At 42.5% G+C, this 17,999-nt stretch overlaps 2 protein-coding genes across 2 annotated transcripts in view; one reads left to right on the forward strand and one right to left on the reverse strand.

Annotated features, from left to right (window-relative positions):
* LOC145402608 (protein Wnt-9a-like) overlaps window positions 1-12,636 on the reverse strand; it is a 34,773-nt gene extending 22,137 nt beyond the window's left edge. The window contains exons 1-3 of the mRNA XM_080274601.1: window positions 12,589-12,636; window positions 10,900-11,077; window positions 7,330-7,516 (exon numbers count right to left, since the gene is read on the reverse strand). Of these exons, the coding sequence (XP_080130727.1) occupies window positions 7,330-7,516; window positions 10,900-11,077; window positions 12,589-12,636 (413 nt within the window). The remainder of the gene's footprint in view (window positions 1-7,329; window positions 7,517-10,899; window positions 11,078-12,588) is intronic.
* Window positions 12,637-15,733: 3,097 nt separating this feature from the next.
* LOC145402610 (uncharacterized) lies at window positions 15,734-16,577 on the forward strand. The gene is made up of 2 exons (XM_080274602.1): window positions 15,734-15,804; window positions 16,163-16,577. Exons 1-2 carry the CDS (start codon window positions 15,734-15,736, stop codon window positions 16,575-16,577), a joined length of 486 nt encoding a protein of 161 aa, XP_080130728.1.
* Window positions 16,578-17,999: the final 1,422 nt, after the last annotated feature.

A 17,999-nucleotide genomic window follows, 5' to 3' on the forward strand; every position in this document is an offset into this window, starting at 1 on the left:
CGTAACGAGCGAGCGAGCGTTTGTACATAAGCCTATCATCACAATTTCATTTTGGTGTAAACTTTCAACATTTCTTGTGAGGCAACTGAACAATAGCAGAAGAATAACTGAGTTAAACTATTTACCTTCTCATGTTTTCCCTCTATCACATTTTATCACTGGATGTGCATATAACGAGGCGCCGTAGCATTTATCACACGCACAATATTCATTTCTCCGTTCCCCACTTGCCTTGTCAACGAACTGCGTCAGTAAACGCGATTACTCTTGCTGACTTAACCCCCTTAACATACTGTAGAAAAACGTTCATGTAAAATTATGAGCGTAATATTCGATATTTAATTGTTAGAATTCATGCAAGAAAACATAGTGCTACAACTGGAAACTCTTTTTAATTCGATTTCTTCTTGGAGCTGTCAATTGAAGCCCTTGGTACATTCCCTTGGAAAGCTGGGATTCCAAGGGGTTTCTTTGGTCTCATGAAATATATAGCTAAAAACAAAATTTCTTGAATGTATCTACCACCTGCTGAAAGAATTACTTCTCTAACCCACATAGTGGAAAAGTTATTAGCCTCTGAAAACTATCACGGTCGGGCAATGTTGTGTCGGGCCAGGCTGGGCCATGTCATATAATGTAGGCTTTCGTCAGGCCGTTTACTTTTCAGCTGAACGTAAACATCATTTCGCTCTCTGCGCTCTCTCGCTTGTAATAATAGTAGTAGCAGTAGTAGTAGTAGTAGTAGTAATAATAATAATAATAATAATAATAATAATAATAATAATAATAATAATAATAATAATAATAATCTCTATCTATATACCTAGGCTGCTTTCCCCAAGGAAAGGGAGGTAGCCGAGACAGGACGACACACTCCCCATTTACTCATCCATTCAAACACATTCATTCGCAACTTAGCCCTAAAGGAGATAAGGGACAGATCCTCACCGCACCACACCGCACAAGGGTCAATAATAATAACAATAATAATCATTCAGTCCTACATCGCCCCATAGGGAGCGTAGAAGCCCGGGGCTAGGCAAGTTGGTCCTAACATTTAAGATGAGAGTGACCAGCCTAACTCATCCCTGAGTGGCATAACGTGAGCAATATACCCCAACCAACCCTTGGATATAAACCTTCACCTGCACAATCCGATTGGAGCGTCATAAATACTCACTAAACCACCAGGCGCCAAAATTTGGTTATATTGTTACCACCCAGGGTAGTTATTGGTTTCCTGGTGTACAGAAAACAGTTTGGCTTGTCAGTGTAGAGTCACCCACAGGCAGAAGGAAGAGGAAAGAATGTAGGAAAGGAAGACAGAAGAGGGAATGTAAAGTCACCCACAGGCAGAAGCATGAGGAAAGAATGAAGGAAAGAAAAACAGAGGAGGATGGAAGGAAAAGAGAATGGAGGAGTGGCAAGGGCAAACACGCGAGAACAGCAATACATCGAGTGAGTGGATGGTGAGCGTCCCCACCTACCACAAATAACAATAACAACAACAACAACAACAACAATAATAATAATAATAATAATAATAATAATAATAATAAAAATAATAATAACGATAATAATAATAATAATCATCATCCGGACCTCCCTTCCCACATAAGGGCAGGGTGAGGAGTAGCAATGTCCAGACAGCCCAAATTTGCCCAGTTTAATGGGCCACGCTTCCATTCACTCATCATTCAAGCCCCCGGAATCCTGGCTCTATCGGATAAACCAAAAACATTCACCACGTTCTGTAGCTTCACATAAACGTATCCAATTGAGTCAGTCCGGACGCTGCCACGTTAAAAAGGGGTGCCAAAATCCCTGATCATGCACTTCTCACTACATTCATCCAGCCAGCTCGATCTCTTGTCAGTCCCTAGCCTCACTGACTTCCAAACCTCTCATCCTCACACACTCATCCACCATATCTCTCCACCTTCTCGTTAGCCTAACTCGCCTCCTTCCTCCTTCAAATTAGCTTAAGTATACCATTTTCACCACTCTATTGTTATCCATTCTCTCCACATGACCATACCATCTCAGTACACTCTCCTCGATTCTGGCGTCCACCGACTTCCTCACTCCACACCTTTCACGAATCACATTATTTAGTATCCTATCCACCTTCTGTACTCCACATACATTCCTCAGCAGTCCCATCTCCACTGCTCTTACTCCTGACTTTTCCTTTTCATGCCACACCATAGTCTCACATCCATATGTTAAAGTTGGCACTAACACTCCCTCATGTAAGCCTCGTGCAGCTGCAACACTCAAGCCTCTGTTTCTTATCAAGGCCTTAATTGCACCAGCTGCTTTCTTCCTTGTGTCACTCTACTTTCAACTTCTTTTGCACATTTTCCTCTCTTTTCTATCACTACACTCAGATATTTGAACTCTCTCACCAATTCCAGTCTCTCTCCATTCACTGTAACATCACACTGGGAGTTACCTTCTCAATAACCATCATTTTACTCTTTTCTACATTTACTCTCAAGGCACGACGCTCACAGACATCAGCAAAACTCTGCACTAGCCTACCAAGTACTTGTCCGGTACTTGCAAGCAGTACTGCATCATCAGCATACAACAAATTTGAGGCATACCATCCATCACCATTCATTACCAACGCCATCCCTCTCTCCATTACTCGTGTTTTTACTTCTCTCATAACCCCATCCATATATATATTGAACAACCATGGGGACATCGCAAAACCTTGTCGCACGCCCACATCGATCGTGAACCATTCACTTAGATGCCCATTAACCCTTACACATGCATTGCTACCACCATAAAAACCCTTGACAGCACCTAGCAGCGTACCATCTACACCGTACATGTGCAAAACTTTCCACAATCACTCTCTGTCTACATTATTGTATGCCTTTTTCCAGATCCGTGAATGCCATAAACACCTTATGGTCCTTCTCACAAGCCTTCTCTGCTATCTGTCTCACTGCAAATAATTGATCCACACATCCTCTGCCGCCCTGTTCATTACTTACTAGGACTTCTGATATCTCTCTTACTTTCTCTATAATAATTCTTCCATATACCTTCCTTACCACACACAATAAACTTATGCCACGATAATTCTTGCACTCACTTCGCTCACCTTTATTTTTGTACAGGGGTACAATCACAGCCTTTTTCCACTTTGTAGGCACAGTTTCACTCAGCCATGCCTTCTTACATATCTCCAACAAGCACTTCGTTCCACTCTCTCCATTACACTTAAGCATCTCTGCATACACTTCATCAACCCCAGCTGCTTTCCCATTTTTCAGCCGTTTCACAACGCTCTTCACCTGTGCGAGTGTCACGTCTCCTAGCACTGCATTCCTTCTCTCCACACCCCCAAAACCAATCATGTTTATAGTCACTCTGCTCTTTCTATTCCCATTCATCAGGATTTCAAAATATTCTTTCATTCTGGTCCTTACTTCATCTCCATGGGTTAATAATCTGCCACCTGCATCCTTCACACGATCCCATTTCTTTCCGCTTTCACTTCTCCATTTCCGCACCTCTTTCCAGAATAACTTCCTATTTTCAGGGTATCATTTACCTACTTCTTTGTCCTTTTCACTAGGCTCTTTACATGCTTCTTGCTCTCAGTATACTCAGATCTTATCTCAAATGAACCCGTATCCTGTAACAACCCTTTATGTCATCCTCAGGACCAGTGCCTACTCTTTCATTCATATCCCCCATTATGATCACTTTGCAGCTCCTGGGCATTTCTCCCTCTTCTTCATCCAGCTCATCCAAAAACCTGTCTTTCTCTCATTCTTGTCCTCACACGGTGCATATGCTACAATCACTGCCATTTTCACCTTCCCAAACTTGAACTCAAGCTGACACATTTGTAGTCTCTCATTCCACACTGCCACACCTCATTCATCAACAAAGCAATTCCTTCCTTGCATCTTCCTCTCCCATTCATTCCCGATCTTACACATTTCACACCCTCCCACTCCTCCACTTCACACCCTTGGATCTTCATTTCACACATTGCCATCACAGCATATCTCGCACTCTTGAACACATTCACCACTTCCACCCTCTTGCTCTCCTCATTCACACCTCTCACATTCCACATGCCCATTTGGTTGGGGCCCTGGACCCCGGTTCTATGGTTACCACCCAGTGTAGTAAATGGTTTCCTGGGTACAGGAAACCATTTGGCTTGTCGCTCAGTGTAGAGCTCATATGGCATCACTCTACACTGAGTGAGTGGATGAGGGGTGCCCCCTTCCATAATAATAATAATCATCATCATCCAATCCTACATTGCCCCAAGAGGAGCGTAGGAGCCAGGGGCTAGGCAGTTGGTCTCGACATTTAAGATGAGAGTGACCAGCCTCACTCATCCCTGAGTGGCATTACATGAGCAATCAACCCCAACCATCCCTTGGATATAAACTTTCTCCGGCTCAATCCGACTGGAGCGCAATAATTACCCAATAAACCACCAGGTGCCAAAATTTGGTTATATGGTTACCACCCAGCGTAGTAAATGGTTTCCTGGTGTACAGGAAACCATTTGGGTTGTCACTCAGTGTAGAGTCACCCACAGGCAGAAGGAAAAGCAAAGAATGAAGGAAAGAAAGACAGAAGAGGAAGTGTTAAGTCACTCGTAGGCAGAAGGACAAGGAAAGAATGAAGGATAGAAAGACAGAAGAGGATGGAAGGAAAGAAGGATGGAAGAGAGGAAAGGGCAGACACCCGAGGGCAGCAATACATCGAGTGAGTGGATGGTGAGCGCCCCCACATACCACTTATAATAATAATAATAATAATAATAATAATAATAATAATAATAATCTGTTTATCTATAGCCCGACGCCGTAATCCCGTAAAGGGTGGCAGCAGACAAAACGCCTCCAAGTCTCTCTGTCACCCACCATTTAACTGCCCTCCCTCCAACTCACTCCTCTCTCCCTCATATACCTCTCAACTCTATCCCTCCACCACATCCTCGGTCTTCCCCTCCCTCTCCCTCCCTCCACTTCACCTACATACACCCTCGTAGTCAGTCTTTCATTATCCATTCCCTCCACATGTCCAAACCACCTCAGTGTATTTCTCCTAATCTTCTCAGCCACATCCACATCCGCATCCACCCCACAATGTTCCTTCACTTCTTCATTCGTCAACCTGTCCCTCTATGTCACTCTATATGCTCCTCTCAAGTAACTCATTTCCACTGCTCTCACTCTTGACTCGCTTCCATACGTCAGGGTAGGGATCACAATACTATCATGCAGTGACTTCTTAACTTCCGTACTCACCTCGCTATTTCTCATCACTGCTTTCAGTGAAGGAACAACCTTCCTTCCCTGCTGTACCCTTCCAAACACTTCATCCTCAAAAGTTCCATCCTTACTCATCACACTTCGAAAGTACTTGAATGCACTCACTTTCTGCATATCCTCACCATCCAACCTCACTGTGCACTTTGTGACTTCATTCTTCTCAAACACCATAACTTTACTCTTGTTTACACTAACTTTCAGATTCCTCTTCCTACACACTGTCCCAAATTCATTCACCAAACCTTGCAACTCCCATTCACCTTCACTCAACAAATTGTATCATCAGCAAACAGCAACACCGGAATCTTCCACATCTCACCCTCATTCATTAGGGCCACCCGCACATCCACTGCCCTACCTTGCACCTCCTTTACAAACCCATCCATATGTATATAATAAACAGCCATGGAGACATCACACAACTCTGTTTCAGTCCCATATTGAGATGAAAGAACTCACTTAGCTCACCATCCACTCGCACCGTAGCCCTAGCTCTTTCGTACATACTCTTCACAGTACTCACCAATTTCCTCTCCACTCCATCTGTTCTTAATACCTTCCACATACCTTGCCTATCTATACCGTCATAAGCTTTCTCCAAGTCCATGAAGGCAGCATACACTTTCTTTCCCTTCTCTAGATACTTCTTCACTAAACATCTTGGAACAAATATCTGATATACAGATCCTTTTCCCTTTCTAAATCCCCCTTGTTCTTCTCCAAGTAGTTCCTCTGTTATATGCTCTTATCAATGAGTATATTATCATATATTTTTCCAGTCACACTAAGAAGGCAAATACCCCTGTGGTTACCACATACTTCTCTCTCCCCTTTTTCTTTCTATAAAGGAACAATTATACCTGATTTCTAGTCCTCCGGAACCCTTCCCTCGTCCCAAGCCAATCTACACAACTTTCATATCCACCCCACAACAATCTCACCCCCATACTTCAGCATTTCACCACAAACTCCATCAATTCCTGAGTTCTTTCCCATCTTGATCTTCTTCACTGCTTCCACTACTTTCGCTATTTATCTCTTCCTGCCTCCTCTCATCGCTTCGTCTCCAAGCCATTCCCCAACCACTTATACTCACACTGCTCTCACTCTCTATATTCAAGAAATCCTCAAAGTGCTCCTTCCATCTCCTCAATTTCTCTCTTCCCCACCAACAATTCCCATTTTTCACTCCCCTACCATTTCCCCTTTCACACTGTCTTTCTTTTTTTTACCTCCTTCCAAGACAATTTCTTACTCTCCCTCCATTTTACACTCAGATTCCTCCCACACTCTTCATCCACTTTCTTCTTGCTCTCCTTTCACCATTCCCTTCACCTCCCTTCTCCTGCTCACATATACCTCTCTCTTCTCTCTCTCATCTTCTCCCCTACCTCTACTCGCTAGCCATTCACTCAATGCCTTCTTTTGTTCCACCGCTCGTTTCACCTCATCATTCCATCATGCTGTCCCTTGCACACCCCTGCATCTCCTCACTCCACAAACCACCTCACACGCAGCGCCTATCTCTTCCGTGAATATCTTACATACGTCTTCCACCCCTTCCATCTGCTCTAACTCATTCCTTCCCAATCTTTCTTCCACTATGCTCTAATACTCTGCCATTTTCTCCCTATCTTGCAGCTTCTCCACTCTTCTCACAGGAGCTGTTTCCTCTTATCTTCCCCTCGTCTCTTTACCCATTTTCTTTGCAGCGTTACCTTGGCCATCACTAAGTGATCGTCCGAGGTAATATGTACGGAATAATAATAATGACAGAAACAAGAAAACTTCGCACAGGGATGTGGGTAATTTTAATGATGAAAAGTAAAACAAGAAGATGATTAGGAAGATGATAATGATGATGAAAAATGATGATGATGATGATGATGATGATGATGATGATGAGGAGGAGGAGGAGCAAGAAGAAGAAGACCTTAAAACTTATGGTCTACAGTAAAAAGCTGTCAGTGAGACAACAAGTGTTTGGTATCTGGAGTTTCCCCACCTGCTGCCGTATCTAGTGTTGTCTCCACATCCGCCCCATCTCCATGCCTTCAATCGCTCAGAGCGTGAGTAATCTGAGGCAGTGTCACAGGTGCAGTGAGGCAGGCGACCCAGCGCACACCACCGCGACACAACGTGGCACACTGACGCTGCTGACAGACTATGCAATAACGCCGTCTCAGGATAAGCTGCAAGTACATGAATAGGTAAAGATGATAGCATTTTCTATTGCGGGAAGGTCTAATGTACTGCGGGTAACTGCAGGTAAAAGTACTTTGCCACAGTTGGGTTGTACGGCTGGATTTATATGAACTGGACTTACGGCTATAATAATTATGTTTAATCGATAAATCGGTTTAATTCTCAAATCGCCCACTGCTTTTTAGTCAGTTTCTTATGATACACTGATGCTGATGTTGACAAGCTATGAAGCTGGATATACGTGAATGAACTGGAGTCAATAGAACATGTTTTACCCCTTACCAAAATTTATATGATGTGTACCACCATATTCTTAAAACGTATCGCAGAAAGAAAGGCAACACAGTGATTACTAAAAATAATTTCTGACATCGGTCACCGATGCCGCTGAAAGCACAATCCTGGGAGATGGATACAAGTGAATAACGTAACTGACAAAGAAAGCACCCAAATAACATTCCCCAGACTGCAACACGTAGCCATGGCGTACATATCTAATAATCGTGGTCCTTATCTAGGTTCTAGTTGTGACTAAGCTGAGGTAAAGAGATTCTAGTCGAATGTATTAGAACGGACAGAGAGCTGAACGATGACATCGTTTGGGTTTCATTCTTAGTACTGCAAATCAGTTCCATTCAGCTTAAGGAAGACAACATGAGACATTTGATGCCACTGACAGGCTATGTCGCAACTCTGTCTCAGGGTAGGCTATGAGAATGTTACAAGAATGTAATGACATCCATTTCTGTTTTAGGTTAAGTTATATTAGTCCGTTAGGGTTAGGTTATGAAGACGATTTATAAGTGAACAAGATCTAGGACCATCTCGTATGCTTTAACCTTAAACTACTCCAACTCTGACGGTAATTTCTGCCATAGGCCAATAACACTAGACAGGCTATGTAACAGTACCTTCTTGAAACAGGCTGTAAGCATGGATACAAATAACTAGAATATACTATAATCCTGTGTGTGTGTGTGTGTGTGTGTGTGTGTGTGTGTGTGTGTGTGTGCAATATGCTGAAACTGGAAAAAAAAAAAGAAAATTGGCAGGATGGTTGGAATTGGGTCACAGATGGGCCAGTTTCAATTTCAGGTCGATCAAAATCTCCTGAAGAGGTGTTTTCGCCCTTAACAGTTGTTTTTATTGGTGTTATATTACACGTACGCGGAATATGCAGCGGGGCATTTGCGTGGAGTTTCATGCATCTTCACAGAAGCGAGTGTTTTGCTGCCCAGTAGGGCCACAAAACTCTTGCTCCAAAGTGAAGAGTGGCTCAGAAACGATTCTCACTTGTGCAGGTGCTGATCGCCCCGATAGGGTCGCAAGGCGGGTTAGCGTAAATGAGAAGCAAAGCACCTAATAAACATTTGTCCAGACTGCTACACACAACTATCCATTTCTTTAAAAGTCCGGATCGACTGAGGTAAAGAGACCCTTCCATAACTGGTCGAGGAATCGAGCGATGACGTTGGTGTAAAATTTTCTATTGTCAAGCAGTATTATTCCGCTTAAGGGACATTAACACAGCTGACAGGTTCTGAAGCAGGGCTGTCACGGAATACTTTATTAGGGTGAATGTATATGAAAAGAATATGATAACGACTTTTCATACTTAATTTTTACAGTGCAAGATAAATTTATTCACCCTCCAACAGCACCGTCTCAGAGTAGACTGTAAGGGTTGGCATAAATGAATTTGGCATAAGGCCGTATACTTACTGACACTATATTACGGTGCGCAAAGACAGAACGCCATTTTTGATTGAAATTGCCCTTATCAGTGCCTATTTATCCAACCCTAACCTAAATTTTCGTAACGGCCCAACTTTATATTTCTCAACCTTACCTAACCTATCTTAGGCTAACCTAACCAATTTTATGCTAACCTAACCAAACTTACATTGACCTGCGCGCGAAGACATACACACGCCATCATAGAACGCCATTATTGAGCGAAAGTGCCCTTATCAGTACCTATTGATCCAACCCTAACCTAAATTTTCGCAACAACCCAACTTTAATTATTCTAACTTTACCTAACCAATTCCGGGCTAACCTAACTAATTTTATGCTTAACCTAACCAAATTTAACCTGTGCGAGAAGACAGACGGACGCCATCTTAGAAGGCCATTTTGGAGCAAAATTATCCCTATCAGTGTCCATTTACTCAAACTTAACCTATATTTTCGTAAGTTAACCCAGCCTTTTTCATACTAACCTATTTCGTTCTAACCTAACCAGACTTATCGTAACCAAACCTAACCTATCACTAATGTAATCATATTTTTCTTGTTTATTGACTGATCCTGTTCATACTCTACAAGGCACTTCTGTACGCTATTGTAAAGTCATTGAATCAATTCAAACGTAGGTAATACACACAGACAGACAGACAGACACACACACACACACACACACACACACACACACACACACACACATCTAACTATCTATCTATCTAATTATATACGTACATACATACATACATACATACATACATATATATATATATATATATATATATATATATATATATATATATATATATATATATATATATATATATATATATATATATATATATATATATATATATATATATAATGACGAGGAATCGTCGTGTTTTGTTGTTTATGGAAAGCATTTCATAAAGAACAGTCACGGCGACTCCCACGGTAACGCCTTCCTACATACCAAGTGCCCTCCAGCAAGTAGGAATGGTCACGCAGGGGTACCAACCTCCCCATTTCCCTTCAATACTCTCTTAGCATACACTGTAAAAACTGAGGGTTTGTTTGTGCTTTTCTTAATGCGTAAACTAGGAACCAAATTAAGGCCTCTCCATTTCTGCTTAAGCTTACGGCCGTTAAACCTTAATTGGTAAAGAGGAAGACAAACCCTTAGTTTTTTACGATTACTTTTCATGTGGGACACTGTGCTGTTTGCTTGCCCTTGATGCAGCTGACAGTTCATGCAACAGCGCTGTCTCAGTGTATGCGGTGAAGATGGACAAAGACGAATGCTACTTACGGACGCATGCGTAACGTCGTCACTACAATGATGTATTTAAATATTTTATTCTTGCTAAGTCCGTCGATATTATTCTGCTCGAGAGTGACTTTTCAGACACATCTACCCCTCTCTTTGTCCCACTCACTTTCAATTCATCCCCTTTCCTTCATATTTAACTAGCATTTCCCTTCCATTTCTTTCTCATCCACTCACCCTTTTGCCATTCTTTCCTCATTCACCACTCCGTAAAACTAAACTCAACACTAAAACTAAAAAAAAAACACATTAACATTAAAGATAAAATTAACACTAACGCTAAAACTGATGCCAACACTAATGTTCTCTCTCTCTCACCTCTCCTGATGATCCTACGTCGAGACTTTCCCAGCGGACAGTTCCACCTATGATACTGCAGCAGACGTCGACAGTATAATGCTCCCATCACCCCAGCCTCCACCAAAGCCCCAGCCATCTTGGAGGAACGATGACACGCTATCTTCCCCACACCCTGCACCCCAACGTCCTCGCACAGCTGGGGAAGTAGGGAGATAAATGAGGGGTGACAGTCTTGGTAACATAATAACAAAGCTACTGTTGCCTAATACGAGAATCACGCTACAAACAAGGAAACATATGGCATTTTAATTAAGACTATTTGCTTGCAAGAAAAGTCGTGCTACGTGCAAGCGCTGTGCGGTTCCTGCTTAAAACGATTTTTACTAAAGCGCTTACACGACGTATTGTTGATGATTGCAATTTTAATCGTATATAATAAAGATAAATCTGGCATTTAAAATTTAACAGCGAGGAATGTACAACTGGTCGTAAATGCGATGTATTTTCATTGTGTTGTTGAACGCGACTTGCCGTTTCGGAGGCAGTCATGTCAGACCAATCGGGACTTTTTCCAGTAAAGAAAAAGATTCAAAGATGTATAACAATGAGCAAGAGCTCACTGGTTGTTGCAATGGAAAGTGTTCTATGTACTATTTTTTTTTATGTGACAGTAATATGAAGAACAAAACAAAAGAGTATGAGAAGGAAGAATATTATCTGTAGTTTGGGTAGATACGTGAAATATGGACGGAAGGACATAATGTAGGTAGAGGATTGACAAACTTCTGCTCATGGGTGTACGTTCTATTCCTGCAATGAACTGGGTCAGCGTTAGAGGATGGAGGATTTAGCGACGTCTCCTACTTTTTTTTTTTCTTTTAGGTGATGATCTCAGTGACGACAGCCGTCATGACGAGTACGGCAATAAATGCAGGCTACCACAATAATCATGACTGCAGTCACTGCTGGTGTAGCAGCACGTGATTATTTTTAAATACCGAATTTACCAAACAGCTGGAATGATTCTCCAATGAAGGAGATTAGAAAGCAAGGAAATAAACTATGTCATATTTGTTTATTGTTAACCCTTCAACTCCAGTTTCTTGTCCTTCCCGAAGGAAAAAAAAAAAAGATCGTTAAACCCAGTTTTGCTCCTCTGTTGTGAAAGATATTTAAATATCTCTAGTATAAAGTCGGTATCCTGTAGTTCTGGTCATGTTGGGTGTTTGTTACCAGAGCCTAAAAGCTGCATTTTCGTGTTGTCAATTTGGCCAGTATTGACCGGTTAAAATTATTTCTCCAACAATCATGTCCCAGGAAGCCGCAGGCTATGACCGGTTGTGATAGCTCAAATGGTAACAAGAAAGTGCGTCTTTTCTACCTTCAGGTCGATGTCTACAGAGTTAAGTTCTGATTTTTAAAATTCAATATAGGCCAATATGTGGCCCTAGACTGGACAAGTGTTTCATGACTGAACATCGAGGTACATTCGTCAGTTTCCATCAGAGACAACATTCTGTCATGCGATATGAATGGGCACATATCAAAGTTATGCAACGCCACTTATTAGGTAGCTTCACAACGTTAACCACTCGTCGCCCTGAAAAATTAGGAAAGGTAATTAATGTGTTCGATCATACTGCTCGAAATTTCACTATACATACTTGTTTTCTTGATCTGATGAACTATGCAGTATTTCTAACATACCTTACTGCTATTCTTGCGTTGATAAAGTTTCATATAAATTCTGGGCATAGTTCTTTCATAAAAGTCTCTCTCTCTCTCTCTCTCTCTCTCTCTCTCTTTTAAAGCAGAAAACAAGTAACAGACAAGTTTTAATTAATTTCGGGAAGCTGTATAGTACCGTAGGTAGGGTAAACGGAAAGGCAGTGACCACTAGCTATTTGGCCAGTCATTTTAGACGGATGACTGACATAAAACCGAATGTGTTTGAAAGCTTAAATTTGTTCTTACAAGACGAAATCCGTGCTAAAAAGTCCCTTTTTCTTTCGCGGCATACTTCCCTTTGTTCACTTTTCTTCCTTTTATACAAGGAAGTCGGAGCCAAAGGTCCACAATCCCCAACAGAGAGAGAGAGAGAGAGAGACTGAAGATCCATTCATATCGAGATGCCTGGACACATGGAACTGAAGACTAAAGGTCATACGCAGAAGATGCAGACAGAGGAATATAGCTCCAGAGTTGACCTGTTGTATACGAGTACATGAAGGTGTGGGAATATCAGCTAACTCTTCCTTTAGACAACTGGAAAGAAAAGGGGTGAAAGTTGGCTGCCAGACATGATGGAGGAGGGATGCAAGCAGAGTGATCAAAAGAAGTGACAATTGAAGTTGCGATAGAAATGAGATAAACACGTAACAGTGCAGCGAAGAACGAGAGATAGAAGATAGCAGCATTTGGGAAGCCCCCATACATGAAAGCTGTGCTTCACATAGGGGCGAGAGTAGAACGCCTGTATAAGTCAACAGCTGCTTTATGGTAAAGGAGGCACGAAGTCGGCTTATAACACATAAAATCTTGGAAACAAGTTCTGCAAGAGAGATAATATGATCTTTTCATGATAAATTCTAAGAGAATGATATCCCCAAAATGTTGAGCGATGATGCAGGATTGAGTTGAAAATTGTTGAATATTAAAGAAATACTCCTGTGAGGGATTATGGAGGGCCAAAAGATGTCAGAATTGACTTTTTGATGCATAAAAAACATTAGGGTTACTATTACCCCATCAGAGGTATGAGCCAAGCAAGAAATTTGGTGTGCCTGCCTCATTCCTTATATTTGGATGAAGTAACTTCTATAATGAACGCTGCAAGAAATGGATGGAATGGCAAAACGTACAAATGGATACTGTTAGATGTACAGCTTGCAAGATCATTTATGAATAGGACGAGGAAAGTTGGCGACAGGAAAGAACCTTGAGCAACACCACTAATGATAGCTAAAGGAGAAGATCGCTGACTGTGTACAAGATCAGCTGAAAAACTGCACATGGCCTGCTGACATTGTTCCAGACGGACTTGCATACTGTGCTCTACATAATGGAAGGAGTAGTGCGAATTTCTGAATGAGTTGTGTACTTCTGTGTTTAAGTGTTTCGAAAGTTTTACTCCATGTAAGTATGAATCAAGCCTGTATACTAGTGATTTTGAGCATCTCAAGTGTGCTTGGCTTTATCCCGACCAGCTCGTTTACATTTGGCGCATTCGGATGTGATTGTACGTGGTTGTGATCATTGTGTTCAGGGAAGCGATAAGCATTTCCCTGCGTTTTTGAGCTACAGTCGGGTGAGTGATAATTTACCTGTATGTTGTTTCACCAGTGGGAACAGTTATGCCCTTCAAAACAGTTGTTTGCTGAGTGAAGCTTCTTTGTTCTGGGTATGTCCCACCAATATTCTGCCATTTTGTTTTGGTCGTGAACCAGTAATTAATGTGCATTTCTCTCACATGTCATGGTAAGTTAGAAGAATATCTCAGCAAGCCAATCTCTTTTTCTCCAGTGGTAATAACAAGTTAGTGGATCAAAAAACTTTATACAGTATTAGTTCTGAAGTGAGGTTTTTGCTTTGTTTCAGCTGGTGTTACTCAGTGAGGGTGCAATTCATACTTCTTTTACCGATGAACCCCTAGAGCACGGGTGACGGCCATAACTGTCATAAAAAAGTGTTCAGAGCAGCTCAGATGACGGCTACAGCCCCTTTGCATTTCCCACCAGAGTTTGAATTCATACACATTTTCTATGGTACCCAGTGAGTGACAAGCTTCTAAAAGGTGCGTGGTTGCCAAAGCCAGTTTTCTACTTGCAACTGTAGTGTATACAACAATGAGTTCTGAAACCAATTCGTCTGATTCTCTCCCTGCAGCAAGTTTCCCTCAGATCGCTGCCAAACCTCCCACTCGCTCCGGGAGGGGATCAAGTGACAATGCGATTGGCAGGGTATTAGAAATTGCAGCGTCATTGTCAAGTGGTTAGACGACATCTGAGAGCAGGAATTATCATGTAAAGAATGATATAACCCAGCTGCCCTCCCGTGCCTCCTCCCACAGCTCCATGCTGCCACTTGAGAATAAATCTGATGATCCCCTTGTGCCTGCTGACATCTCCTACCCTTGTGACCCTCAGGAGACTCCTCTGAAGCGTTGGACTCTGATGCCGAGGCTCAGGCGGCCGAAAGTCACTTGCTGAATAAAAACCACACTTCGGTCACCCAGCCACCTACACAATCCTCCACAGCCGACATCGCCCCAACCCGGGACTTCGGACGGACATCGCCACAGCCTGACCATTCATCTGCACTCTTAGCACCACGGGGGTTACCATGTGGGCAGCTGAAGGAGGCAGCATCACCTCCAAGCATTCCTTAGTCGTTGCCGCATGGTGAATGATCACCCTCTCAGCTTATTCTCCCTCCCGTTCAAGAGACTGTGTACACATGGACATGTTGACCATTCAAGAGGCCGAGGCGTGCATGCCCATCACCCTAGTTCCCACAGGCCACATGTGGGGACAAAGGAAACTTTTGTGTTGGAGGAAGGGGAAAGGTGTGAGCCCTCAGTACTTGCCTTTGATGATTCTCATGCAGGCGTTCAGGCATTTTTCCCAGGGACAGCAAACTCACATATCTTAAATTTTTTCTCAGCATTTTTCTTCATTGTCCATGATGGAATACCTGGTGCATGAAATCATGAAATCATCTCACCAGGAAATCTCTATGCAGGCTCAACCCCCTTTCCCATTACAAATCAAACATGAGGTAATAATATCCTGTTGAAGTTAGCTATTCATGCGGCTAGCTCTGACCATGATGACAGCGCACACAAAAGCATGCCATGCAGGACTATTGGCTCAAGGACGATCTCACAGTCACACATGTCTTTGAGAAGTTCATGGCATGGGACAGGTACCTTGCCATAGTATAATTCCTACACTTTTCCTCCTACCTGGAACCTGCACCTAATGAATGAAAAATGTATCCAATTCTGACCATGCTAAAGGAATCATTCATCAGGTTTTTCCGGCACTTCTGAAAAGTGGTGGTGGACGAGTCACTTGTTTTGTTCTGGGGATGACTAGCATTTATCTAGTACATGTCATCCAAACGTCATCGTTCTGGCATCAAATTCTTTGTCACGTGACTGCAAGACTAGAGATGTGCTGGGTTTTGTGGTGTACTCAGCATCAGATGCGGATGTCGTAAGTAATAGTCTAAACAGCTTCTTAAGTGCCATTGTGTAAATGCTAATGGGCAATTACTTCAGGGCTAACTACTTTCTATTCATCAGTGACTTTTACACAACCCTGGCGATGACGAAGCTTGACCTTGAACATGGGACAGGAACCTGTGGCACTGTAAGGCCCAATACGATGCACTACCCTGTCTTCCCTGCCAAGATCGAGAAGGGAGTTTTACACACAGGGAAATGTGGTAACAAGCTGGCCATTCTCTGGCATGACAAGCAGAAGGTCAATAGGCTTACCACAGTTCACAAGAGTGAGATGCAGGCCACTGGGATGCAGCACCACAGGACCAAAGGACTCATGATCAAGCCTGATCCAGTCAATGATTACAATATAACCGTGTGGCTCATCGATAAATCTGATATACAGATTTGTGTCAACTGTCTCAGGAACAAACTGCATGTGGTACAAAAAAGCATTTCTACACCTTCTTGATATTAGTGCTGAGTGCATTCAAACTATTTGCGTAGGCTGTTGGCACAGATCTTTCTCTACATGAGTTGGGAAAGAGCTTGTGCATGAGCTGCTGGCAGAATATGGATGTGTTCAACCAACAGCACCAAGGAGTCAAGTGCTGGTGACAGGGTCGTCCAGGGAGACTACATCTTGCTTCACCGCATGGTGAGCATTGGGTACACACCTGCAGGAAAAATCTGTTGAGATGGTGCCATATCTCCGTAAACAGCAACCGCAGCAAGTTCACGAGGAAATGCATTACGGGTGCAGTGAGTACAAGGTGGTCTTGTGCACTACTTCTCCAATTACCACACTGAGGCGAGGTAATGGGCACTGATGTGTGGGGAATGTGTAGCGTACGTAATAATATTACTACATAAGAATTTTGAATTTAAGGAAAAGTATGGGAATAAGTCAATATTCTCATGTTCCAGAGTAAGTGAACTCAGTAAAGTTGCAAATAAGTACGGTATTACAGTATTCATCCATTCATCATCGTCCAATCCTACGATGCCCCATGAGGAGCGTAGGAGCCCGGGGCTAGGCAGTTGGTCCTGACATTTAAGATGAGAATGACCAACCTCACTCATCCCTGAGTGGCATTACGTGAGCAATAGACCCTAACCACCCCTTGGATATAAACCTTCACCGGCTCAATCCGATTGGAGCACAGTAATTACCCACTAAACCACCAGGCGCCAAAATTTGGTTATATGGTTACCACCCAGCGTAGTAAATGGTTTCCTGGTGTACAGGAAACCATTTGGCTTGTCACTCAGTGTAGAGTCACCCACAGGCAGAAGGACGAGGAAAGAATGAAGGAATGAAAGACAGAAGAGGGAGTGTAAAGTCACCCGTAGGCAGAAAGACGAGGAAAGACTGAAGGAAAGAAAGACAGAAGAAGATGGAAGGAAAGAAGGATGAAGCAGAAAGGGCAGACACCAGAGAGCAGCACTACATCGAGTGAGTGGATGGTGAGCGTCCCCACCTACCACTAGTAATACAGTATTACAGTGCAATATTCATGCAAATTAGTTTGGCTGTGAGGGTAAACTAGAAAATATTTTGAGCAGTTCCTCCCATGCAGTAAGAACTTTGCCAGGTAAGTGATTTTACAACATAAAAACGTAGAATGCAAGAAAAGCTATTCATATGAAGATACAGTGAGTGTGATCTCGCAGTACAAGTACCAATAAGTGTTGTGGTAATATAGTGCACCATACACCCAAATTGGTTTTGCTGTGACAATGAATTAGTATTTATCATGTGTGGCTCCTCAAGTACACTAAGAAATAGTCATGTATGTGATTTTACAACACAAGAATTTAGAATATAAGGCAACTTTCAGGTACAAGGAAGCTATCTCATGATACAGTGAAAGTCAACTCTCAATTCAAGTGC

This window comes from Coenobita brevimanus, chromosome 58, assembly GCF_032717465.1.
Source record: "Coenobita brevimanus isolate Jiangsu-jjx chromosome 58, ASM3271746v2, whole genome shotgun sequence".
In the NCBI taxonomy this organism is placed as follows: domain Eukaryota; kingdom Metazoa; phylum Arthropoda; class Malacostraca; order Decapoda; family Coenobitidae; genus Coenobita; species Coenobita brevimanus.

What these genes read in the sequence shown, in the direction of transcription:
- LOC145402610 (XM_080274602.1), top strand. Translation starts at nt 15,734, where the DNA reads ATGCAGGACTATTGGCTCAAGGACGATCTCACAGTCACACATGTCTTT. An exon ending in AAGTTCATGGCATGGGACAG is followed by an intron (nt 15,805 to 16,162) that starts GTACCTTGCCAT and finishes CAATTACTTCAG; the next exon opens with GGCTAACTACTTTCTATTCA.